We start from the raw sequence: 26,238 nt of genomic DNA, 5'->3' as shown, positions 1-26,238 counted from the left end.
TAAAGAATGTTAATTTTAGATTTATGAAGTCATATTTTTAGTGATATTCACCCACCCTCAGTGTTCCCAGTTCTGTCTAGTCTTCTTTATTGTCTCCAGATTGAGACGGCGCGTATCTGTGCGTCTGTATTTCTGCATCACTGATCCCAAAAAGTTGATTCTGTTCATCTGGACGTAGCATTTTGTAGTGGGAGAAGTGTTTCTTCGCTCTTCCAAGTGACTACTTCAGTCTCAGGCTACACCTACAGGCCAGTGACCCCTCTTTCAATGATGAGGATGTACACATCCTGGACAGGGAGGAACGCCGGTTTGAGCAGGGAATCAAGGAGGGCTTTTACATGAAAAGGGAAAAGACCATCTCTGAATCGCAGAGTAGGCCTAAGGGTATTTCTTTCGCCATCTTACAAGGCTGTGATTGCTTATCAGTGGTCATGGCAATTTGCATATTAATGATCAAGAAACTCAACTCACAGCCCATTATTCATCACTGGTGCTAGTTTCAGTCATTATGCAAATATACTGTTTAAAAAGTTGGGGAAACCTGCAGTTAGCTGAGACCGAAGAAGACGACATCTGCACAGTGATGCTTTTATAACCAGCCACTCTCTCTTTTCTGCCTCCTTTATTCCAGCTAGCTGCACAGTGGTGTCAGTGGGTTATGAAGTCTGTCTATATTTAGAGCAGGTCGAATGCTGTTCCCCCTCCGCTGCCTCTCTTTGGAAACGCCACTCCACCAATCCACTGCGACTCTTCGCTGCAGCCAAGCCACATTAGTCACAGGACACAAAACAATTCATTCGTGATACAGCCGCAGTTTGATCTAATTACTGCCTTGGCGGTCTATAAATGTTTACGGAGGTCTTCTGGACTTTGGTTTCAAAATCTGTCAACAAGACACAACAGACACATCTCAGTCCCCCAGATGTTGTTTAACATTCATTAAATTTCAACCAGATTTGGACCAGCTTGAAACTTCCAGCCTTCATTTAAATTACAGAAGAAAGAAATCAGACTGTTTCATAATGAAATGTTTGGCTCTGTACTTTGTGATTTAGAGGTGCTGGCAGACATAAGTTACATTTTTCTGTCTGTTTCCCACCCCCCAGTGAAGCTCAGAGTAATGCTTAACAGATATGAATGGTGTCAGTGTGCACATGTAGTTCTTAGGAAGAAGATAAATCAGAGTATTTCCCAAAATATATTCCCCTAATGGTTAATCTTTACCCAAACATAAAGAAAAACCTTCTTTCTTTTTGACATGTAAGTATTTGTTTTATAATTTTACCTCCATATCTAATGATTTTTAACTTTTAAAATCTTCTGTCTGTCTTGATTTTTCAATCAACTTTTACCGTCTTCACTAAGATCCAGTCTTACTGAATCCAGCTGCACACAACAGGCAGCTCAGTGGCTCTGGACATTTAATTATAGAATTAGCTCTGACAATCTAACTGCTTTAGTATCCACACAAATGCGAGCAATCAGTGCAGTGTGATTTAGAGCCATTATGAAGTGGCAGCTTTTACTTATTGTGCTAAACTTTTCCCGGTAGTTGAGCTGCTTTAATTTCCCCCTCATTATTACTGGAACATTTCAGATTTTAAAAAAGGCCAACAGAAAGAGAGAAAATATCTGAGAAGTGCGGCAGAAAAAAGAGAACTACGGACAACTGCGTTATTACAGGGCCGGTACTGTTTTCAGACACGAGAGGGATGCTGCGGTTTCTCACTTACAGGTGATAGTTTCTGTGTGAGCAGAAACTGGACTCAATTTAGAGGACTCTAGCCAAAAAAATAAAAAATAAAAATGGGATGGCAGTGTCAGAAGTGATGAAGACATTGCGCAACAGGCCTGAATTAAAGCAGAGGAAGTGATGAGTACCAGCTTACTGTATCTTAACGTGTTGTCATATGTCAGTGGGGCTTTACAAATGACTGTAGCAACTGACTGCCGTTAGCATCAGGGTGTCGGTGTGTTTTTGCGGTTGTATCAACTGAAAAATGATACTGTAGGGTGAAAGTGTGGTCACGGGGTTGTAATAATATCTGTGAGCATGTATTCATATATAGCAAGACTAAAAAGGTCGAGTTTGTGATGACTTTGTGACAGTAAAGTATATCATTTAAACTTTGAGTAGCAATACAGCTGCATGCATGACCCTGGATGAAGTGTATTTTGAATTTAAGCTTCGTAAGAGAAACTTATGAGTGCAGGAAGCAGTGCACATGTTTCTTTACGTTAACACACGCAGCACCTGTTTCTCCATCTTCCAGGCTAATCAAGCTTTAAGCAGCTGAAGACTATTTTACACTTACACACTGTCAGTTGAGGAGACTCACAACGGGTATTAGGTGTTACTTTTGAAATTTTGACTGTTAGTTTTGTTTTCCGTCATCAGCCTTTTGAAATGATTGCAGCCAGCGTGAATCATCGGGTGCAACACCTATAGATGATATCTCTTTGATGGGAATTTAGTAACCCAATGGAAATGTGCATTATGCAAACACTAAGTGAATATTTGGCTGCTTCACACTTTTTTTTTCTTACGTTTAAATTTGCAGAAATAGATAAAAGATTAATTGCTTCATAATCTGGACTGTGTACCCTCCAGTGTAGACGAGGTTTTTAAAATGCACTCTCAAGTCAGGCTATTCAGGGGATACAATAAGCCCATTATTTACTTTTCTCCCTTTGTATTTTTACTATTTTGGATAAATAGAAAAAGATGGTAGTTGTTTTATGTCTTCTAAATTCAGCTAATTTTTGGAAAGTTTTTAAAGCATCATGTGGGTTCATGTGATTCCGCCTCACTTTAGTAGTTTAGTGCACAGAATAGTGGTTCCGCTCTAAAATGACAGGTGAATGAGGAAGTCAGCGTTCCCACGACCTGATGTATTTATACTTACCAGCTTCATTGTCTGTTGGTGTTTGTGTCTGTGCATGCATGTCGGGAGAGAGACATGCATGAGAGTGAGAGACAGACAGACAGACGGTGAGACGAGACAGGAAGTGTCTGATTGGCTGTTAATTGTAGCACTGCCCCGACAGTTCATTAGATCAGATGGTGCTGTCTCTGACTCATGTCCTAGGGGAGGGAAGGAAACCCCCTCCCCACTCAGCACTACAGCCAGCCGCCCCCTTGGATAAATTATGTATTTCTTGATATGTGTGTGTGTGTGTGTGTATGACTGTGCAACTATTCCACTACGGTTTAACTGCTGTCCTTTCTAGTCATCAGTATAGATAATCTCTCCTGGCCTTCTTTTACAGTAAAAATGAGAAATGTGGGGGTGAGACCCCTCAAACACCAGCTTTTGAGTATAAATTAAGTGTTTCAGGTCATTTCGCTTCGGTGAAGGAGTAGCGAGGTCAAATATGCCCACGTATAGCCACAAAAACCTGTCATAAAGTGATGGAAACAAGTCTGAGAAATTAGTGGGAGGGATTAATTTTCTAGTTGTGTTTTAAATGTCTCAGTCTTCATCTTAGGAAGCTGGTTCACATGTGAAGTTGTTAAAGAGCTTACATGATCACATCCTGAGCAAGGCTTTCTTTTCAGTGGCATGAAATGTGAACTGTTATGTGAAATATGAAAAAGTCTAGAACTAGCACTCAATAAAAATTTGTATAGTTTCACGCGTGTTTGAGAAGCTGTGATTCACAAGACCTTGATTTAATCTGAAAAATAAATACTCCTGTTTGGTTTTAGGTAACTGAATAGATATTATATAGAGATTCGTTAACAAACTGGCATTTGACCTCACATTAAGCCCGAGAGTATACTTTTAATGTTCTAAAAAAGACCATAGAGACATGGAGAAGACGAATAAGAAGAAGAAACAAACCAATTTTTTTAAAAGAAAATTCAGATTTAGCTTCACAGCTTGACTGTGGAAGTGAAAGATTAAGTATTTTACACCTCTTTAATTTTTATGCTTATTGCTGCAGACTACTAACAGCTACCAGACAGTGGTTTTGTCTGCTTTAACCCTTCTTCCTTTTTTCCTTGAAGCACAGACATTCTGTGTGGAAAGTGCACATGTGGGTTTTCCTCACATGCAATGAAAAAAAAAAAAGCATAAGTGCCATCCCTTGGTTTAAAAAAAACTAAAGAGTAGGCTTGCACATATTAGTATATGTAACAAGTAGATACTGCAGTCAGTGGCGGTTTATCTATAAGCAGCGTTAACTGCGGACATCAATATGAGGATGCAGAAGAAAGAGACTTGAGACAGAAATATGAGGTCATGTTAGTGTATTGTTTGCCTTTTTCAGGCAAGTAACAAGGATTAGTGCCCAAAAATGTGATTATCTGAAAGCAATACACCTGTCAAATCTGATTTGTCATATAAACAAAACAATCAGTAGCACTTTATTATATGGCTCATATAATAATATATGATTCCTCTAGGATTACAGGCAATCTCATTGTGTTTTACCTAAAATTTCATGTAATTATATTTAACTGCAAATGCTTCCAGGAAGTGAAACACTACTTAAAGTTACAGTATAATTATACCTTTCCTGTGAAATACCAGAAGTTACACACTATTACGCTACTACTTACAATATAATTATTTCTTCATACTTATTTTTCTTTAATTATTACTTAATGTATTGACCAGCAAGGATTTGTAGGTAAGTATACATCATAATTTCAGCTAAATAGATTTAAATTACTTTTGATTCCAGGGGAATCGATCCCACCAAACATTGAGTAAAATATTGATTTACCCTCCTCCTTAGCAAGTTGTGTTTAAGAAAAATGAATAATGGTTTGAAAGGCGTTGTAAGAAATCATTAGTAAAAGACTGCCTTGTCCCTTCTTCAGAGCTGAGTTCCACCCTGATGGAGAAGATGCAGGCCCAGGAGATGATGAGTGGCCTGAGGATACCGGAGATGGACGAGCTCGGTCAGTTCTTCCGCTCCCTGCCGACCTCCACGCTTGTGGGCATCGGCGCTCTGACAGCTGTGCTGGCGTACTGGTTAGCCACCAGACCCCGTCCCATCAAACCCCCCTGCAGCCTTCTGCACCAGTCTGAGGAAGTGCCGGTGAGATATTCACAGGTCCATAAAAGCGTTAAGTTTTGCATTCCCAAATGCTTTCAGTAACATAGACATGTTTGGACATTCAGGCACAAGTAGTAGATATTTTTCATGTTAGTCTAGTCCTTCACAGTAAAATGGGGTCGATCAGTACTCTCTGTGGATTTTCTTTTGTTTTGTTTTAATGCACTCATGTAGGTCACCTTCAATTGTTAGCAGCCAGTGACGACACTAGGCTTTGTGTCTAACAATAAAGGCTAGTATTTTAGTTTTCTTTGCCCTAGCTTATACCTGTCAGGTTATTCTAAGCATCTGAAGCTCGTTACGACAGATGGCCTTCTGATCTCCTCCTCTTCTTTTCTAATAACAGGCAGTAATGGAAACCACAGTAGTACAAATGTAAGCAAAATCAAACATCGAAAGTAGCCTTTCATGCCTTGTTACTGTAACAGTTTCCATAATATGCCAAAAACTCTCGTACTGTAGCTTTTAGCAGATGTGTGGTTTTTATTGTTTTGATTGAAACACAGTCCTTCACAAGCATACACTACGCAACTTCCTGTATTTGGGAAATAGAGAGCTAAAAGACAGAGCAACCAACAAATTCTACTTCTACTTGACTTTTAGTTAATACTGAAGCGCTAAGGGGAAATTGTGCCCTTAGTTTAAACCCTTTTACTGGTTTAAACTAACCACCATACCAGTGAAACCAAACACTAGGTTTTTCACCCATACTTTGCACCACAGGCCTCCGAATACCAGCCTTACCCTGCAGCATCATGTTGTAGTGTAATGTGAAACCTCGAGAGGCTTGTTTTCTCTTTTTTCATATACATATATATATATATACCTATACGTGACACAAGCCACAGTACAAGCATGTAGTGTACAGTGTGTCTTGAGTCCTGGCTGCCTAATCTGTTCAGTCCTTTCAGGCTAAATGACTCATTTACAAAGTGGAATTTGCATCTACTATTGTTTTCTTTATGGGAATGAGCTCTAGTCATCCAGAATGTGTCTGCAGTCTAAACACAGAGGAAGCTTAGCAGCTCACATATTTTTATAGGCATTTGTTAGCTGACAAAAGAGATGGATTATCTCTTAGAGGAAAAGTTAGACAAATTTCTTCCTAAACTCCTCCACGCTCGGGTATCTATTTGACAGTGTTTTTACAAGGGAGAAAAATTAGATCTTATACCCTCAGAATTTAGAGGGAAGAAAAAGCCATAGAAATGACTGATGGTGTTGCACTGTTTTCTTTGTCTGTCGCTCTTTCTCTGTGCATCAGCACGAAGATGGGGGTCGCAGGTCTATGATGGGTGACCCCTCCAAGCTGCTGACTCATTACCATGATGACGCCAAGACCATGTATGAGGTTTTCCAGAGAGGACTGCATATATCTGGTGGGTAGGATGTGAAGTGGAAACATTTATACACAAAGCTGGAGAGAGCTGGAGCATGCCAACTTTCCACGTTACTGGACTGGCACTTGCAGATTGGCCTTTACATAAAGGTTTTGTGCTCTTAATGACCACTCAAAGTGCTTCAGACTTCAATGTAGCCTCTGTTCCTCTAGAGTTGCTCAGCTTTTCTCATAAAGAGTCATACCTCTTTTTTTCATTCATGTTCTCATGTACATTTTATAAACCACAGGTTTAATAACAAGTAATGCAGATGATAGAAGAGGTTAAAACATGTAATCTCACTAAATACCACTTGTAAAACTGACATGTAGCCATATTAGTGTCATTCATCCCTTTCTGTCTGTACTTGTATTTACTAATCCTGTCTTTCAATCACCCGAAGACTCTTTAAAAAGACTATGAAGAATATGTCCATATACATTTTACAGTGTATAACATAGGCTGTCATAATCTCAGATTTTCACACTGCCCAAAAATCTCCCTATTTATGTGTTGTTAGTATTGTGTTACTTTAAACAAAAAAATAATAAAACTAAACACGAGCCGTGACTGTAAAACGTTAATGAAAATTTAAAACCTCAAAGCAGAGCAAGGAGCTCTTACAGCTCTCACAATGAAATAGATGTTTTGTTTTGGCACTGTTTTCACATTGATTACAACATAATTTTAAATGATCTAATCTTATTACAATATTAGATTTCCATTTGCCCAATATACAAAACCTGGTTTGGGGTTTTAGCTTTCCAGAGACCCTGATGAAATAAACATCTGTAGCATACTACAGTACAACATAAAGCAGGCTATAAATGTAAGAATGGAAATACAGTTATCTGATCTGAACTCAAACCGTGTTTAAGCTGCCAGACTTGCAGTAAAAATTTCCCACACACGCAAACACACAGAAGTGTGATACAGACAGCACAGTGTGACAGTGCAGTTGTCTGATTGTAAAACCTCCAATCATAGTGTTTCTCTGCTACTGGAGATAAAATGAATCCTGTGGTTGCCAAGGCGATGGCTAGCGTTGCTAACGGTAACAGTGTCAGGGCTCATGGCCAGCAAGTTTAAGACACATAATTGAGTGACTCACAATGCAGAGATATTGCTCAAACCACACCTGCCCCACACTTGTCAGAGTGGGCTCTTCGATAATTGGCCAGATCGTACAGCCACAAGAAAATGACATCAGTTGGTCTGAAGTAGAAATGAATTGTTTTAGTCAGTTTGTCTAAGGCAGTGATAGTCAAGCAGTCTGGGTATTTCACAACTATTTCAGAGATTAGAGAATTAGATCGATTTTATTTTGAACATGCAAATGTAACTGAAATAACAAGAGAAAAAAAAGCAAAAAACAAAACTTAAAAATCATCAAGTTTTCATGTATATATCTATGTCTACAGAATGCCTGTGCTCGAAATTATTTCTGCATTAGAAAGGGTTATTTTCACCTTGGTGTGAGCCTGAGGTGTTTAAATTACTATTAGATTTAAAAACCTTAATGATGTTTATGTCCAGTCACATAAGTTAATCATTTGTTTGTCTCCTTTCTGCGTCCAACAGGTGATGGACCTTGCTTAGGCTCACGACTCCCCAACCAACCTTACAAATGGATGTCCTATAAGGAGGTTCGTGCCATTCAGGGGACATGTTTTTTCCCTGTAACAACAACAGCTGAGAGGAGAATAAAACAGGGTGACCCCTCAAAGGGGAAAAGTACCAAATCCTTATGCTACAAAATGCTTCCAGACTTCTGATAAAGCAACATTTATAGGAACTATTTTATACATTATAGCTGCTCAAGCATGATTTTCTGCACCTCACACTTCTGATGCCAAACATAATCATTACAGTCTTTGTAATGGCAGTTGATTGACTACAGTATAAACTGTGCAGACTAGTCTGTCATGTGCCAGTGTAAGACTACAGTCAGATGACGTTTGCAGCATTTACACTGCAGAGACTCTGCAGCACCCACTCTGCCTTAAAACCAAATTTGGTACCATCAAGAGCGCTACTAAATAACTGCAGTCTGCAAACCTTGCTATATATAGATATTGACTGGGCTAAACAACACTTCTACTTTATATGTGCTATAGGCAAGTACTGCTTTAAGTCCAAGAATAGATCCCACACTATGACTTACTTTGTCTGATGTTAACTGGCATTTTTCAGATCAGATCACTATCATGTCTGCCACCCTAAGTTGGCTAAGACGTTAAGAGAAATGATTGATGCTATCCTGCTAGAGCAGACTGACTCTATAACTGCTGTTCACCTTCCATCCTGCAAAATCTGCACAGCACACACGAAAGCTGCAAGCTACTTTGCAGAGGTGCTATTGTTGTTCGTATAAGTTGCTGAATAAGAATATTACTCTTCAACACAGCTAAAGACTTTGTCCCTGGAGGTGAGGTTTCAATTCACATACTTAATGTAGACACACAGAAACAATCTAAAAATACAAGTATGATTATATTCGGAAGACCTGAAATGCAGAGTACATCATTGGCAGGGGTGTAAGGTGTGATTGGCCACCGATGTGAAATAGCTCACCACTTCAAAAGCAGCACGTCCCTTTATTGACTTCTTATACTCTGACTGCTTGATAACGGATACACAGCTTTAACTTATATATATGAAAAATTAAATAACTAAACTATTTTTGTCCCACTTAGTCACGACAGTAACAAAGAAGAATACGGCTGGGAGTTGTGTTTTGGATCTTTGTTTTTTTGCCAGTAAATTTAGATACAAGGTTACCAGTTAATCAGTTTTTATCCTGCTCATTAATTTCTTTCATAAACAATAAAAAAAAAATTACATTCCTCTATTTATTCCATGTTTATGTAAGCAGTAGAGACGTTTTTCCACAGCCAGTCCTGTATATTATAAAATTTCAGTCTCCCATCCCGCGTGTTAGTTCCAAGAGCAGGAGATATAATCACTTATGTCATGACTCAGCGATGACTGTGGACCAACATAGATTAAGATAGCTATACAAGGGTATGATATTATTTCTTATAAATATAAAATCAACCAACTGACTGGGGAAAAAAGGGAATATATTAAGTACAAAGTCTTGGTCACTTGTATTATACTGGCTGATTTCAGCTGCATCTTCAGGGCCATGTATGAGCACTGGTTTGTATATAATAATTACACTTCCACCGCCTTCTGCGCTTCTATGTGTGTGTGTGTGTGTGTGTGTCTTGGATATGCCAGTGATTGCAGCACAGTTGGCGAGACATGTGGAAATAGTTATTAAAAGCAGAATAACTGAAAACTTCCCATCATCCAGTAAAGCAGTTTCAGGTTCCAACAAATCTGTGAGCACAAGACACTGGCACTCTCTTGGAAAGTCACTGAAGTAATGCTGGTAGCTGGAGGGAATTTTCTGTTAAAAGCGATGTCAAAATCTACAATACACATGAGATATACGACACCCTGTTTATCTGTGACATCATCGTATTTTACAAGAGAAAAGTGGGTGGAATTTTTTTTTCTTTTTTTTGTCATTCACTCCAATTTCCAGGATGTCAGCCAGGCAAATCTGGACTTGTCTTACAGACTCATTGAGAGACTTAAAAAGCACTGTGAATTTTTTTTTTCTAGAATGGAAAATAAGGTTTGCCTTAGACCTTTGCTGAAACACGAAATCAAGTGTGTTATTATGTAAGTTTCCACAGCTGTATTAATCCCCATTTACTGTGATGTCTTTCACAATCATGGTAATTTGTAGAATGTGAATCATCAGTATACACAGCAGAATATTGCTTTAAAATCAAAGTGTGTTTCTTAACTCTCTCGAACTAAAGAAAGATGACTAACACAAGGTTGGGTTTCCCTTTTTTCCAAAATTAGAGGTCAGTTTATTTAGCTAAATTGCACAATACTACCAGAAGCTGAGCAAAGTTTTTTTTCACTTGGAAGATTAGCTCAGGATTTGTATGGTTTTGTTCCACTTGGTCCAATCAGTTCTCACTTTTTTTTTCTTCAATTAAATAGGTGACAGCCCGGGCAGAGCATCTGGGCTCAGGCCTTCTGCACCAGGGATGCCAGCCCAATCCGAATCAGTTCATAGGGGTGTTCGCTCAGAACAGACCCGAGGTAACTGGCACTCTTTTTGCTCAATCTTTGTCTAATCTGCATGTAGCCCTAATTTTAAGTATATGAACTTAAAGTTATTGAGGTTTTCAAGTGCAGGATAAAGTCCGACCTCAGATTGTATTCATTTATTTGTATTTTTGTTCTGTTTGACTGTAGTGGATCATCTCAGAGCTGGCTTGCTACACATATTCGATGGTGGTGGTTCCACTTTATGACACGCTCGGCCAAGATGCTATAAGGTTCATCATAAACACTGGTAAGAACACAAACATGACAAAGACTGTAATGACTTCACAAGCTTTGAGTAGGAAATGTAGATTTAACAGCTGTCAGTCTGCAGGCTAATAATTGTGGGGCATTGTGAGACATATTAGAACATGTGTGTGTGGATTTTTTAAACAGGAACTCGTATCAGTGTGAGCCGTAGAGCTCCCCTCACTGGTGGCTGACTGCATCTTTGTCACATTCATACAAAGTGCTACTTCCTGGATTTAAGCTAATGTGTCATTAAAACATTTGGTAATTGTAACAATAAGTAATTCTGTTGCAAAGGAACAGATGATAGGAATTTCATGTGGTGTAAAAGCTAGTGCTTGAAAAAAGAAAAGAATATATTGGAACAGTAAAATCATCATAACTTTAAAAATAACATATGTATTCAAGATTTTACAGCAACCCAAATGATAGCTCTAAAATCGATTAACGGGATTATTTTTACTTTGAACCCTTCTAAATTCAAGATGTGACCAAATTCCAACTGATTTCCAACTCCACATTTGTTTGTGTTCCTTTTTATTTCTTACTTTGATGATGTTCACACAAGGGAGCGTGTGCTCTTGTGTGCTTGTTTCATTTCAGCTGACATCTCCACAGTCATCTGTGACAAAATGGACAAAGCTCGGGTGCTTTTAGAGAATGTGGAGCGGAAGGAGACCCCCGGCCTGCGAAGAGTCATCCTGATGGACGCCTTTGACTCTGACCTCGTGGAGCAAGGCAAGGGCTGCGGTGTCCATGTGCAGGCCATTAAAGAAGTGGAGGTAAGACATGTGGGACTCTGGTATGCCTGTGACACGGCACACCATATGTATGTCAAGTATTTAGACTGAGGAGTGCTAATCTATTATATATATATATATATATATATATATATATATATATATATATATATATATATATATATATATATATATATATATATATATATATATATATGTATTAGGGGTGCAACGATACACAAAATTCACGGTTCGGTTCGGTTCGATACTTTGGTGTCACGGTTCGATATTTTTTCGATACAAAAAAAATGTTCATGCCTTTTTAATTTGTCATTTATTAAAATTATAAATATATATTTTAACTCAAAAGTACAGTTTTTAAATTTAACCCTAACCCTTGTGCGCGTTTTTTATTTTGACAGCGAATGCGCACCTGTGGACCACTTATGTGCAGCCCTGGTTATTTAGCTCGTCATATTGCAGCCACAGAAATTCTTTTGTCCATGAAACCATAAAGCTGCACTTTCTTTTTGCCTTATAGTCTGATTTGTCATAACTTCTCCGTTTTGTGGTAAGCTTTTCTTTGGCTGTCACTTCTTCACCCTGACCTGTCTTATTTGGCTCAGCAGAACTAAAATATATATCTGTCTGTGAAGGTTCTCAGTCATCCAGGTCATCGTAGTCAAATATAAATCCTGCTGCTTTTACACACGCACTCACATAAGCTCAGCGATTCTCTGCGCGATCAACCTCTCACATGTTTAAGCTTGCTGTGGGAGATTTCACTTGTCATGTTTGCACAGTAAGCTAACGATTGATAAGACGATGTCAGAGGAATTGGTGCACAAATTATCATCACTCACAGATCAGTGCTGTCGCTCTCTATACACAGTTCGCACGATTGCAAAGTGAAAGCAAAAAAACAAGCGCAAATTCAAACGCGATTTCAATATGTCACATATTGACAGTGGCTCACCGATGCCAATGACATAATTACCCAGCTACATTTCTGAAAGAATGCAAAAGCATTGACATATATTTTTCCTTCCTACAATAGCCCGACGGGCAGGGCAGAGATAGATTTTGGTACCCCGACTGAAAAAAATCGCTAGCTCCAGGACGTTGGGCTAGCGATATTGCGAGCCCTGTATCTGATTGAGGAATCACTCATCTTTGGAAAAGAGAGTTTATTACAGAGAAATGTCTCTTTCCAAAATAAAAGCTATACTATCCGCTTCTTCTGGGCTATATTCTCAGCAGCATATTAAACGGCTGTCTAAATGACTCGGCTAAAGTTAGTAGCATGCTTGCTTGTTTTTTTTTCTGCTTCCACTTGTCTTTGCACTAGGATGATGTCGGCGTAAATGTGCAGTCATATTCGTTGTGTTCCCACTAGTGCTTTCAGGTTAATCTCCTTGAAATGACCTTAACGCCACAACACGGCAAATCTCCTTTAACGAGCTACCGCCGATCGCCCCGTGCATGGGGCTAGACGGCCAACACGTTAACGAGCTAACTGCGCTAACACACTAGTTCACACCAATGTAATTGAGCATTGCATGGCACATCCAACATACTGTTTTACTTTAGTCCATGACTCGCTTACCTTCAGGGTCATACGTCACATGAAAACCAAAATAATTCCAAACGCCAGATCTAAATGAGGGTGGGGGAGGTCCATGTTGCAAGGAGAGCTTAACTTCTGTCTCGCTAGCTTGCCCTGCGCTCTTCCTTCTGACGATGCTGTCTGTGTTGAGCGCTCAGTGAATCTGCGTTCGACTACTCCGCCTAGGCTGCACTGTCGACCCTAGGCTATTCCTCCTGAGAATTCTCAGGAAGTACAGTCTCTGTTGGGCCTTTTTCAGCAGCTCGGAGGTGTTCACACTCCAGGAAAGGTTCTCCTCTATATTGACTCCCAGGAAGAGCCCCCCTCCTTTGCGGGAGGGGGGCTCTATATATTTAAATAACTTGATACCAGTATGACCCACATTGATTATTACTTCCTTCTTTTCAGCCATGCACAGCTGCAAATGATTGGGGCTTATAGCCTAATTGTGGTAACCGCTGCAGGCTCTTTTACAGTGTAGCAACCTGGATTTAGAAAAGTCCTCAACAGAACTCAGAAGACATTAGTCCATATTATAGGATATCACAATAAAGCTATAATGTTTAAGAGCATTATACAGTGATTTAAAGTTGCTTTCACATTGTTTCTTTACAGGCCCTGGGTCGAGATCACTACAGAAAGCCTATAGTAAGTAACTATTTCAAAACTTCTAAAATAGTTTCAAAACAACTGGTTTTAGGCATGCTAGTAAAGTTTGTGGACCAAAATGGGTCAAATTCTGAGTTTGGTTTGGTAAAGCTTGTGTCTGTGAAGGTTCTCAGTCATCCAGGTCATCATTGTCTAAGGGGCTTGGAAAGAAAAGCACCTTCTGTAAAAACCTCTGTAAGTTGCTTGAAGACGTTTCACCTCTCATCTGAGAAGCTTCTTCAGTTCTAAGGTCAAATGGTGGAGAGTCCCAGATTTAAGCCCAATGAGAGTGTCCCCCCTCTGTGTTTAAAGGTGGTTGTTCACAGTGGACATAGATGGCTTCTTTCACTCCTCTTTGAAACCATCTATCTTCTCTGTCCAAAATGTGAACATTGGTGTCCTCAAACCTTTGACCTTTGTCCTTTAGATACAGGACAAAGGTCACGTTGAGGTGGATCTTCTATGTTGTGCCTATAAAGCCACCTCGACGGGACAAGATTCGGCGGTCCATCTGCATCTAAAGGCCATCAGAGGCGGTGGTTTACGACACCAACTGTCTGCCATCTATAATCCAGTTTTGAGATCCCTTTCCAGACGCCTTAACGCCCACTCACATCCTGGGCCTTCTGACCTCAGGAACTCACATGATAGGGTGGGACTAGGTTACATAGTGAGTTCATCCGAAACCTTGGCTGATTGTGACCTACACCCGTTTTCACACCTTGGCTCATGTGATTAGGTAGAGGATCATTAGGGGGTCCATTGTCCCTTTTGGGGTGATACTCCCACAGGGCTTAAATCTGGGACTCTCCACCATTTGACCTTAGAACTGAAGAAGCTTCTCGGATGAGAGGTGAAACGTCTTCAAGCAACTTAAAGAAGTCCAGACGCTTTTCTTTCCAAGCTCCTTCAACTTTTGTAAAGCTTGGCGAGCATCACATGATGATTGCGTGCTATGGCCGTATCAGTCCAGTTCACTTCCCAAGGCCTTGGTGAGCATGGTGAATATTTTTATCGAAGTCATCGTTAGCCAGTATTCTTAAATGTACAAACATTATGCCAAATTAACACTTTTCCCAATCAAAACAACAAAGATGGCAGCTCACCAGCCTCTGCCAAAGCTGACTAAAAACCTGCAGTGATCAGGAACTGCTTAAAAAAAAAAAAAAGAACTTCCAAACAACGTGAATTATTTTAAATCACCTTCTGCATTGCTCAAGCATCTCCATTTATGTAAATTACACAAAACGGAGGCTAAAATGGTTGCAGGATGTCTTATTTTGATTACAAGTGAAGTTCATGCCTGTTTTTAGTACAAAATATCGCATGATCTCCTTTGGATTAACTGCACTTAAGTCTGTCGGGTGATTTGTCTAATAATGGGTTATGTTCACATATGAACACAAGAAGACAGCAACCTATTTTTGTTGGATGTATCTGTGTATGTATCATAACAGCTCTGACAGTTTTTCATCTACTTAGTGTTGACAGGTAAAAATTTGAACACTGACACGCAAGCACCAGCCCTCTGGCTAACAGGTATTGACCAGTCAAGCTAGTTTTTGCCTTTTGTTCAAAATTAGAGAGAGTGAGGGCACAACTGGGTTGAGCATGCAAAACAGATGCCGTAAAGGGCTGGGTGCCTGGCTACAAATCCACCCTGAGGGCAATTACCAGGTGCACAAAGGCAAAAAAAAGCCCCCCACCCAAACAAAAAAGGATTAACATATGGAAATGTTTGTTTTCTAGACTCACATGCATTGGTTCAGCTTGCTGTTGAGGAAGCTGCTAGAAGTTGATCTCATGACAACCTGCATGTCATCTGACAGTGTTATGTTGTTGTTTTTTTCTTCACAGCCACCATCCCCAGATGACTTGTCTATTGTGTGTTTCACCAGTGGAACCACAGGTAGTAAATGTTTCTGATGTTATAGAAATATCATATGTGTCACATTTGCAGTTTGTGATATAAAAATACTCCATTATTAAGTAAGAAGCATATAGGATTTGTATTCTCATCAAACTGTGTTGGCCAGTGACTCCAGAAGCAGCAGCAGGTCACAGGTAGCGCTTTTTCAAACCTTTCCTGTTAAAAAACAAACAAACAAATAAGGTTCATCTATTTGGACTTATTGCACGGCAGGGAGGTTTATCACATAAACCACAAGTCTTGTGTTTTCTAAGAGCTTTCTGAGTGCAAAGCATGTGCCACTGCCTGTGGTGAATATGAGGAGTGTGACAAGAATGCTTACATTAAAAGCACTCACAGTGCTCGGTGCTGCTTATAAGCCACACGAATAATAAATATAAAAATAAAACAGTGTTGGCCTTTCAAAATGCCTAAACTAACTAACTTTAGATGCTTTCACATAGTATTGTTTAAACACTTAAAGCACTAAAATTATTCAAAGCAGTGATGTTTTCAAAGCCTTAAAGAGAAAGGTGTACAGGAGACATGATGCTGGTAAGTTATTAAAGTCAGTCCACAGTGCAGTTTATTGTAACTCGTGTTGTGCAATTTCTATTTACTTTACTTTGAACTGTATCATTTACTGTAAACCCAGGTTCTTCATTGCAGCACAATAATCCAGTAGTGAAAGAATCATTAACCCATTCCCCTCCCCAACCTCCTTCATTACATAAATGTCATGGCTTAGGCCACAATGCTCCGTTTTCAGAAGCTTCACCCCACAGCACCATCGACCACTTAAACCAACAGTAGGAGGGAACAAAAACAGGGTCATGTGAGGACCCACTAGTGTCAGATTGCAAATTGCAGCTCCCACATCCACGGTCTGTTGAAAATCCTGCCTCCTGCTGGCGTTAATGACAAACACATGCAGGCACTCCAGCAGAGGATTCGTTTTCCTCACATCACTCTCCGTTTCTTGAGAATTCCCTCCCGCGCTGTTGCGACATCTAGTCTATACTGAGCGTACAAGATTGCTTACAGCTGTTTGAGTCAGCTGACATCTCAGAAAGAGGAACCTTAGTTTCTAATAACCACTCTTTAAAATTGTGAAGGAAGGACTGGGAATGAGAATAAGATTAAGAGGGCATTACAGTAACAGAGAGTACTGTTTTTACAGTGCTTATTAGGAAATGCCAAGAGAGGAGGAAAAAAATAGGAGAAGTTGAGGTTGAAACTGTGATGTAATTATTTCTATATGCTTTAGAAATAAACCATGCAGTTTGCATGGTTTGTGCAGACTGGCATGTGTTTTTGCAATATTCATAATACTGGATTCTGTTTAATATCCTAATGTATAAGGTGCTGCGTTAACACGACTCGTTTCTGGCTTCCAAGTTATAAATAAAATTCTGCTGAACCAGGTCTTTCTTTCCAAGCCGAATTCCTTTGGTGTTCACTTGGATGACTGTGTGCTCCTAGTGAGGAAATGTGTTGTGGAATCTGTTGGGCAATTTCATTATAAGTTTTTTTCCTTCTGTTCAAACAGGAAACCCAAAAGGAGTCATGCTCACCCATGGAAACGTGGTAGCTGATTTCTCAGGCTTCCTTAAAGTAACAGATGTAAGTCACCCTCTCCTCTCTGAACCTATGCTCAGGAAATGTTTTCACACCTATCCCCCAGTCGTTTATGGTCTTTTGCTCAGTGATTCATTAGCCTGGTTGCAATGTGTTCATTTTCTCGTCCACACAAATTCTTGAAAATCCAAGTTTCTGTGTCAAAATAGCATCTTTAACTCATTTGACTGTGTCTCTTGTGTGTCCTGCAGAAAGTAATTTTCCCCAACCAAGATGACTGCCTCATTTCCTTCCTGCCACTGGCTCACATGTTTGAGAGACTTATTGAGGTAAATGTGCCGAACTGTCATCTGCAATCACACTAATGGGATAGTAATGAGCTGAAGGATGTTTGTGGGGGAGGAGGAAGGAACTTCCTGTAAGAAGTATGACACTGAAGGTGGGCACTAATTACTGTAGGATTGGAAAAAAGGGAGAAAGAAACCACCCCAACTTTTCCTTCCCTGTCATCAGTTTTGCTTTCCATCTCTACAAAAAAAAATTGGCATTCCTGGACTTTATGGGAAGTGAAGGCACGTTACATCATTTCCTAGCCCAGTGAAACACACACACACACACACACACACACACACACGGATGACAATCTTCATTAATATTTGTAAAAGCTTTGATAATCAGTAATCAGGTTAGGTTACTCAAAGACAACATCTGCATGCACATGATTTACTATAAAAAGCAGCGGTTCCCTGCAGCCTGCAGGTCACTGATAGTATTTCTCCTTTGCCCTGCAGCTGAGCAGACTTTCAAAATACGTTTCTGTGGAATATTAGGACTGGCAACCACTGTAGGGTATTGCAGTAAGCTTTACAAAGAGCCCACTGTCTCCTGCCTGTGGAAAAAACAGAGTTTCATTTTTAGTCACAGTCTTTGTACAGTTACCTTTCTGCCCATCCTTCCACTGGGATGCTTTCTCTGTCTAGAGGTTTGCTTTTCATAGGCACATCTCCCACAAGAAACCCTGGGCATGTTCCTGCCAAGAAATGAGGAGTGTTTTTTAAATTAGGTGTTTATTTACATGTTACTTACAAGAAGCTCTATAGCTTCCTTTATGCTCTCTATGCCATCTCTTTCAGTTACATGCCAGATGTTATTTCAGGCCTTAACTAAAAGCTGACAGCGAAGAGAGCAGTTACAGTGTAGACCTCAGTGAGGTAAAGTGGCAGTAACTTGTGGCCCTTTACTAAGAAGCTCTGAGTGTGTGCTTTTGCTGCTGCTCATTAGTAACTCTGGATTCATCTTCAAGCCTAACAGCAAATATTAAAAGGTGATCAAATCTAAATTAAGTTGGGCAATAAATGTGTAGATTCAACTTAGATCATTTTTGTGTTGCACATGGGTGTGAGCGGTTAGGCTGCATCAGGTTGAACCTGTCTGGTAAGCTGCTGCTAGCAGCACATTTGTAGACAGCGTGAGACTCAGACACAGGAAACCACCTAATCTTCCCAGAGAGCAAATACCCCAGATCACAAAATAGAGCTCAAGTTCAAACAGACAAACACAAACACACAGCTCTATATCTGATGCTGGCGAAGTCTCAGTCAAAGAGAGAACACAAGGCGGTCCCCGTGTTTTGCATGTCCTTAGATGGTGTTAGAAACCGGAAAGCAGACACTTGTGGTGCCCTTTTTTTTTCAGTTTGACAACAAAAAGAGGCGCGCTGAGTTGATAGTCAGTTTGTGGAAGTGTCACAATCTGCATATGATCTAGAAAGAAGCATGCGGTGGTGTAGCCGCATGAGAACAAGAACTGCGAAATGAACTTGAGCATTTAGTAATTCTCTTTCAAACACTTTGTGTATTTCTATGGGACGCAGTTCTGGAACCCAAAAGTAAATCCTCACTGCATAATGAGTCACTTTCTCTGCTGCTAACTATAATTATTAGAGGTAACACAAAGGAGTCATACCTGCACTAATACAGATTGTAGTGTTACATAAAAATAAATCAAGTCGGGTTGTTTAAAGCCACTTGAAACAAAACAAAACAAGGCTGTCCATCATGTCTCCACGCCTCGTCCAGTCTGGACTCATAGTTACTGGAACGATGACATCACACGTGACACTCTCTTCTATTTCACTCACCTTGAACAGCTGCCAGAAAAAAAGATAAAACCCCACTTGGACCAACTATAACTGTAAGATGCTGTGTAAGCACTGACTAATCATAAGTGAGTCATGGGTGCTATTTTTCCCCCCAATCAACTACTTTTTCATTAATACTTCAGACACATTTATCTGATAAGATCTCTGCAGAGGTGTTGCCTGAACATGCCTTGGAGCCATTTTGCATTTTTTTATACCCTGTACTGGTGTTTTTACGCAGCTAAATGAAAGTCTTCCACGACTAAAGTCTTTACTACATTATATTTATCATACAACGTGTGTAGACCTTTGTTTGAGCATAGGTTCTGACATAATGAGAGCAAGATCATGTGCATGACAATGTAAAAACACTACCGAAATAAACGTGCAAGCTATGAAGTTCCTCTTTTTGCTAAATGACATTAAATGAGTTGCGACTGTGGGAAAAACAAGCCTTCCGACAAGTATGATGACTGGTGCAGCCAGTATTTCACGCGGGTGCCCCTCAAGGGCCAGTATTTTTTTTTATTTTTTTTTTTTTATCAGAATTTACTCATTAGTGATGCTTCCCTTATCATCTGTATTACAGTTAGGTGAATGAGGTATTAAATGTTATAGAAACCTCCCTTATGAGTGTTTGCCAACATTATTTATTGGTAGTAATGTGACTTTATTTTTAATATTTCATGATTAAAGGCTCCACTTTCAGTGCTGGTATTTTGTCTGCAATGATATCAGAAAGTTAGGAGTGTTCATTGCTCAGTTGTGTTATATATGTCTGTCTGCAGTCTGTGGTGTACTGTCACGGAGGACGGATTGGGTTCTATCAGGGCGACATCCGTCTCCTCCCAGATGACATGAAGGCCCTGCGGCCGACCATTTTCCCCGTGGTGCCTCGACTGCTCAATCGCATGTATGACAAGGTGAGATGAACAGATACCAAGACTGCTTTTGTTTGAAGCTGTTGTTAGTTCTGACTGAAGCAACCGGTCCATTCCACTTAGAATTACAAAAGATGTTTGGTCCTGTAACAGGAAAACAAGCACCTAAACTGGCAAATGTTACAGTTTAAATGTGAATGTAGTTTGCTCTAACTCTCCAGCATATACCATTAAATCAAGTCTGCTCAACCCTAGAACCTCTAAATTTCAAAGAGAGCCATTAGGGGGTAATAATGTGAATGGTGGCTATTTGTTGGTATTTCTTGCTAGCAGATAATTTTGCTAATTATCTACATAAATAGCTGGACATGTTTTAACCGCTATATCAGCTGAGACAGGGCTGTCGTCAACTAAGAAATGTGTGTTTTCGCTTTGTTACCAGATTTTCAGCCAGGCAAACACCCCGTTAAAGCGTTGGTTGCTCAACTTTGCTGCCAAGAGAAAAGGTGCTGAAGTCAGCAGCGGGATCATTCGCAGTGACAGCGTCTGGGACAAAATCTTCTTCAGTAAGATTCAGGTAAACGGTGTTTCCAGCACCTAAGCCCTGCGCTACTATGGACAGACTCTACAGCTGTTCTTATAGCCATGCTACATCATATTATATATGCTACGCGTGGTTGTGAAAAAATGAATTATGATCCATTTTGATATCAAAGTTACATTTATACATATGTTCCTGTGTGTTTTTAAAGAGAAACAAAAACAGTTGCATAACTATCATAAACAAGTAGGTTAACAGGACAAGTAGCAGGGAAGGACGTTTACATCCAGACGTACTTCATTGTTGCGTTTAAGCCTCTTGGTATTTGTGCTAGTTATGCAACTTACCTTGAATGTCAGTCATTCCCCTTATTGTTACTACTTATTTTAACCATCCTTGATTAAAATCTCTTAAAATCTGAACTAATCTGCTTCTTCAGGACTGTGTTGGTGAGATTGTGTTTGCATTTTATTAGCCATGCACTCAATGAAACAGTCTTTGTCCTACCAGGTCACTAGTGATTTAATCTCAGTTTATTGAGGTGTGTAAGTAACACTCCTGTGAATTTAAAAGTAAAAAGTCCGAAGTGGCACATGTGAGTAAGGCTAACTTTGCACAATGTCCCGAATTCTTGTCCTCGCATTGTTCGCACGTCATGTGTGAAGGTCAACAACATCCGGACTGGTGCCGTGAAGCTTTGTGGTTTATTTTTAAAACAGAAAATAATGAGCCTTCTGTATTTACAATGTGTTTCTGCAGGCTAGCTTGGGAGGAAGGCTGAGGATGATTATAACAGGAGCAGCTCCTACCTCACCCACTGTCCTGGGATTTCTCAGAGCAGCTCTAGGATGTCAGGTCAGACCCATTAAGTGTGCCCTTATTTCTCTAACAAGCCCCTGTGATATGAGAATAGGTCTAAACCCTTAACCCTAACCATAACTTTACAACTGTCAAGTTTTTTGCTGTCAGTAATTTTACAGATTTTGATTCACAAGCTAACATCTACATTTGCTTCAACATCACATGTTTCTGCGTGCAGGTGTATGAGGCATATGGCCAGACAGAGTGCACAGCTGGCTGCACCTTCACCACACCTGGAGACTGGACCCAAGGTAGGCGACAGTGATTGTGCAAGCATGTAGAAGACAGATCACAAGACAGATGTATCCTTATCTGTCTTTGAAGCACTGAACCTGTTTACGTGACTCAGTTCAAAGGTTTTAAAGTGTTAAAAATGGGTTATGATTTTAAGGAATGACCAACAACCATAAACCTAAATAGATCCCTAATTACAAGTCTTTCACAACTACTTGGCACTGTTAAAAAGCTTAAAACTTTGTGAGTGAGCATGCAGTTTTGAGCTGATGTGATGGCATAGACCCTCAAGGAGTATCTGTTTTGCACCCAGGTGGAAAAAAAGCATAGGCTGAGAGTGTGTGGCAGGCTGAGGAAGAAACGACTAAGGAGAGTACTGTTAGAAAAAAAAACAAGTCTGGAATTGTGAGCAAGACAGGAAGGAAATAGCTGTTAGGTCATATTGCAATAGTTAACACTGCAAGTTTAGGTGATTTCCAACAACAACAAGCTCAAATAAAAGACCAATATCTGCTATAAAGACCCGTTTTTACCCTCCAGATTGGGTGTATTGTGGCTGTGTTATTTTCAGCAGCCAGGCATTGCAGGTAATTTCCAAGTAACCTCTATGCATTCATATATGCGTGAAACTCTGTTCTGATTGGCTGTCTAAGTCAGTATAATGTGGAGCTTTCTCTGAGAGAGAAATATATTTGCTGCACGCAGTTAAGAGACAGTTGAAGCGAAACAAAGTGCTGATTTTCATTTTAATTACTCATTTTCCTTTCCTAGTTCAAAAGTGATTGGAAAGTTTTTCATACATATAAAAAAATATATACACTGTTCCCTTTTAACAGTGCAACACAAATGCAGAACAACAAGAAGACTGTAAAAACAACAAAAGTGACAAGTTAACAATAGAAAAAGAAGGCAGAAAAAAAGAACATGTGCATGAATGCATGAAGCCATGGGCAGGTGTTATGCAGGGGTGCGCGTCTGGATCGGTGGGTGGGTTTGCTAACAAACATAAAGGGTAACACAAAAGTCAAAGAAAAAATTAAAGACTAATATTATTTAAAATGATGTTAAAAACTACTAAAATAAATCTAAATTATACTAAATTTAAAATGTTATTACAGCTAAAGAACTGAACATGAAGCACAGAAAAATAGGCTGATATTATTATTATTATTATTACATTATGTTAAAGTAATCAACTCAAAACCTCCTTTTTGAAAAGTAAAAGCTTTCCCTGTGTTTATAGCCACATATTTTTTGAATTGATTGTATTGCATAAACGAAGGTCTGAAGCAAACAAATGTGCTCTAAGTGTCAACCTATTGTGAGACAGTGTGAGACAGAGCTTCATAATACAGTCAAGCATCACCACCTGCTGTTCACTTCTGATAATTCACAGATATCTGTAACGCTGTCCCAAATGATGACGACTAGTTTTCCTTTAGATTTAATTAGTTAGTAAAAATATCGTTAATTAAACCACTTTTCCTCCTCACATAGAATTGATGCTCAGTGTTGAGCATTTTATCAATTTGTAGTCCTCCTTTTTGTTCAACAGTGGAAAGTGAGGAAGGAAATCGAGTTGTTGTGTTTCTAATGTTTCTTCTTGTACTGACCAACAGGCCACGTTGGGGCTCCGCTGCCATGCAACCTCATTAAACTGGTGGATGTACCTGAGAAGAACTACTTCGCCTCCAAGGGAGAGGGAGAGGTAAGCAAAGCGATTTCAACAGAAACACAAGATGCACTTAGAGAGCACAAACCTAAATTAAAAGCAGCATTTACTTTCAAGGAAATAGTATTGTATTTTTGATATATTCACTTTCTCTTCTTTGTTCTTTTTAAACGTACTTTAAGACGTTTGTAGTGCAATAAAAATCACACGGGGGGGAGGGGGGGTGACAGAAGCTTACTTTGACTACACAACCATTATATAGTAGGTGATAATGGATAGTAGGTACTGATTTGTAAATAACTGAAGATAAACAGCATGAGCTTATTATTAGTTATTATAAAATTATACTATAGTTTATTATAACTAACTAGGCAGCTCATTCACTTTCTCTTCACAACACTTTATTTAAAGATAGAAAACACATTTTGGGGTCAGCTTGAAAGAAAGATAGATGTGAAATGTAAAGGTAAGGCCTAAGGTCCAATGACTTAATGTTTGGATGCAAATGCAATATAATCTAATATCTAGAATCCCCATGCACCAGTATCATTTCCTAAATTTTGTCAAAACAAACAAAAGCAGTAGAATTTTAAGAACTGTTTAATGATTTAATCAATTTTATAAAAGTTTGACCTTAACTGACCTTGAAGAAGTTGCCAGAGGTCCAAAGAAACGTGATATTTGGAATCCCCATATTTTGCTTCCTATATGCCTATATGTTGTCAAAAAAAAAACAATAGCATTTAGAAACATAGCTTTAAATAGCTCTATTATCACTATTATCATTTTGGCTTGTAGATCAATCTACTGGCCTTGAAGGAGAGGTCAGAGGTCAAATGTGACATGATATTTTAAATATTTATATAGCACTTTCTATCTGTTGACAATACACCCCATACTTATAAGAGTCATAGTTTTAAGTTATAAGGCTTTTTGTCCATTTTCAACCAATAAATTATTAATTTGACCTTCATGACCTTGGCGCATGTAAGGCACATTTCAGTGGCTTGTTAACAAGACGCCACTCTACACCTCTACAACGTTTTACGAGAATTCATCGAAAACTTGTTTATAGACAGAATGACACGTATGCATGCAAATGCAACCAAAAACGTAACCACTTTTGTGGTAGAAATAAGTAACATACGTGCATATGTAAGGATGTGTGTAGGTCTGTAGGTGTGTTTTCACTGTATGCCAGAGAGTAGTTTTTACAGCTTTGACGTGAGCATTTTGAAATGTCAGGAAATGAGGGCAGATGTGAAGTGTGTTATAAAGATCAGAATTGAAAACTGATTACCAGCATACCAGCATATAGGGGTTGACACAGAGGACAAATACAGTAAAGGGAAAAAGAAAGTACACATTTCTAAAGTTTTACATGTCTGCATATAACCTCGCCAGGTTCTGAAATTAGGTAACTGCACCTCAGATGGAGAACCACACATGACTTATTACACTGTTTACACTTAATTTTGGAATCTGATAAGAACCGGATATTTTTTTTATTATGTCCTGATATGTAAAATGTTAGAAAGATGTACTTTTTTTCATGTGACTGTACATGTTTATAGGAAGGGTAACGTATACAATTTTCGGACTTTATAAACAACGTTGCATGTGTTTGTAGAGGACATGTGCTTAACCTCTAACCCTGACCCTGTTTGACTTTTCTAATCTGTCAACCAGATTTGTGTAAAAGGACCAAACGTGTTTAAAGGCTACCTCAAAGACCCAGAGAGAACAGCGGAGACACTGGATGCCGATGGCTGGCTCCATACGGGAGATATTGGGAAATGGCTACCTGTACGTATACGCAGCTTACATTTGAGACTAGTCATGGATTTTGAAAAATCCCTTGTGTTTATATGAGAACAATCCATAATATTTTGTTTAAAATGATATTTCTCGTTTTCCGTAGAATGGCACGCTGAAGATCGTTGACAGGAAAAAGCACATTTTCAAGCTGGCGCAGGGTGAGTACATCTCCCCTGAGAAGATCGAGAACATCTACATTAGGAGCGAACCTGTGTCACAGCTTTATGTTCATGGAGATAGTCTGCAGGTAAGGACATTTAATCATTTACAGGAAGTGCAATGTGAAGTAGAACTCCTGCTCAAATTTATGTGTTCCAAGGCCTGGTAGTCATCTTTGGCTCCTAAGAGCCTGCAAGTACATCTGGGCTATGTGTTGCTTAGTGTTGATTTTCTATTTTGATCACTATCCAATACACCTTGTTTTTTTTCTCAGTCCTGTTTGGTAGGAATAGTTGTTCCTGACCCTGAAACCATGCCTGAATGGGCCAAGAAGAAAGGTATCTTGGGCACCTACGAGGACCTATGTAAAAACACTGTAAGTGGCATATGGTTGTAACACTTATAGTTAATATTATTAAAACCTACTGGAAGTTATTTAGAAATGTAACAAAGCTCCCTCTCTCCTTTGTTTAACAGGAGTTAAAGAAGGGAATCCTTGAAGATTTGGTGCGTCTTGGAAAAGCCAGTGGCCTCCATTCTTTCGAGCAGGTAAGTAGGAACTTAACTGTTTGTAAGTGTATTTTTTCTTGATACCTTAAGACATGTAAGATAACATTTT

General features: G+C 39.4%; 1 protein-coding gene across 2 annotated transcripts in view; it reads left to right on the top strand.

Moving 5' to 3' along the window:
- The window catches only part of acsl6 (acyl-CoA synthetase long chain family member 6), a 36,118-nt gene that overhangs the window by 7,025 nt on the left and 2,855 nt on the right, over positions 1-26,238 (top strand). For both annotated transcript variants that reach the window (XM_082548890.1, XM_082548891.1), the window contains exons 2-20: positions 4,832-5,052; positions 6,335-6,449; positions 8,031-8,095; positions 10,476-10,577; positions 10,734-10,833; positions 11,436-11,614; positions 13,794-13,826; positions 15,684-15,735; positions 17,285-17,358; positions 17,565-17,642; positions 20,242-20,376; positions 20,777-20,911; positions 21,635-21,730; positions 21,915-21,987; positions 23,590-23,678; positions 25,332-25,448; positions 25,564-25,707; positions 25,894-25,995; positions 26,097-26,168. In XM_082548890.1, the coding sequence (XP_082405016.1) occupies positions 4,832-5,052; positions 6,335-6,449; positions 8,031-8,095; positions 10,476-10,577; positions 10,734-10,833; positions 11,436-11,614; positions 13,794-13,826; positions 15,684-15,735; positions 17,285-17,358; positions 17,565-17,642; positions 20,242-20,376; positions 20,777-20,911; positions 21,635-21,730; positions 21,915-21,987; positions 23,590-23,678; positions 25,332-25,448; positions 25,564-25,707; positions 25,894-25,995; positions 26,097-26,168 (1,982 nt within the window). The remainder of the gene's footprint in view (positions 1-4,831; positions 5,053-6,334; positions 6,450-8,030; positions 8,096-10,475; positions 10,578-10,733; positions 10,834-11,435; positions 11,615-13,793; positions 13,827-15,683; positions 15,736-17,284; positions 17,359-17,564; positions 17,643-20,241; positions 20,377-20,776; positions 20,912-21,634; positions 21,731-21,914; positions 21,988-23,589; positions 23,679-25,331; positions 25,449-25,563; positions 25,708-25,893; positions 25,996-26,096; positions 26,169-26,238) is intronic.

Source organism: Aulonocara stuartgranti (genome assembly GCF_965226115.1).
Source record: "Aulonocara stuartgranti genome assembly, chromosome: 10".
NCBI lineage: Eukaryota > Metazoa > Chordata > Actinopteri > Cichliformes > Cichlidae > Aulonocara > Aulonocara stuartgranti.
This window is presented reverse-complemented; position numbering and strand designations above follow the sequence as displayed.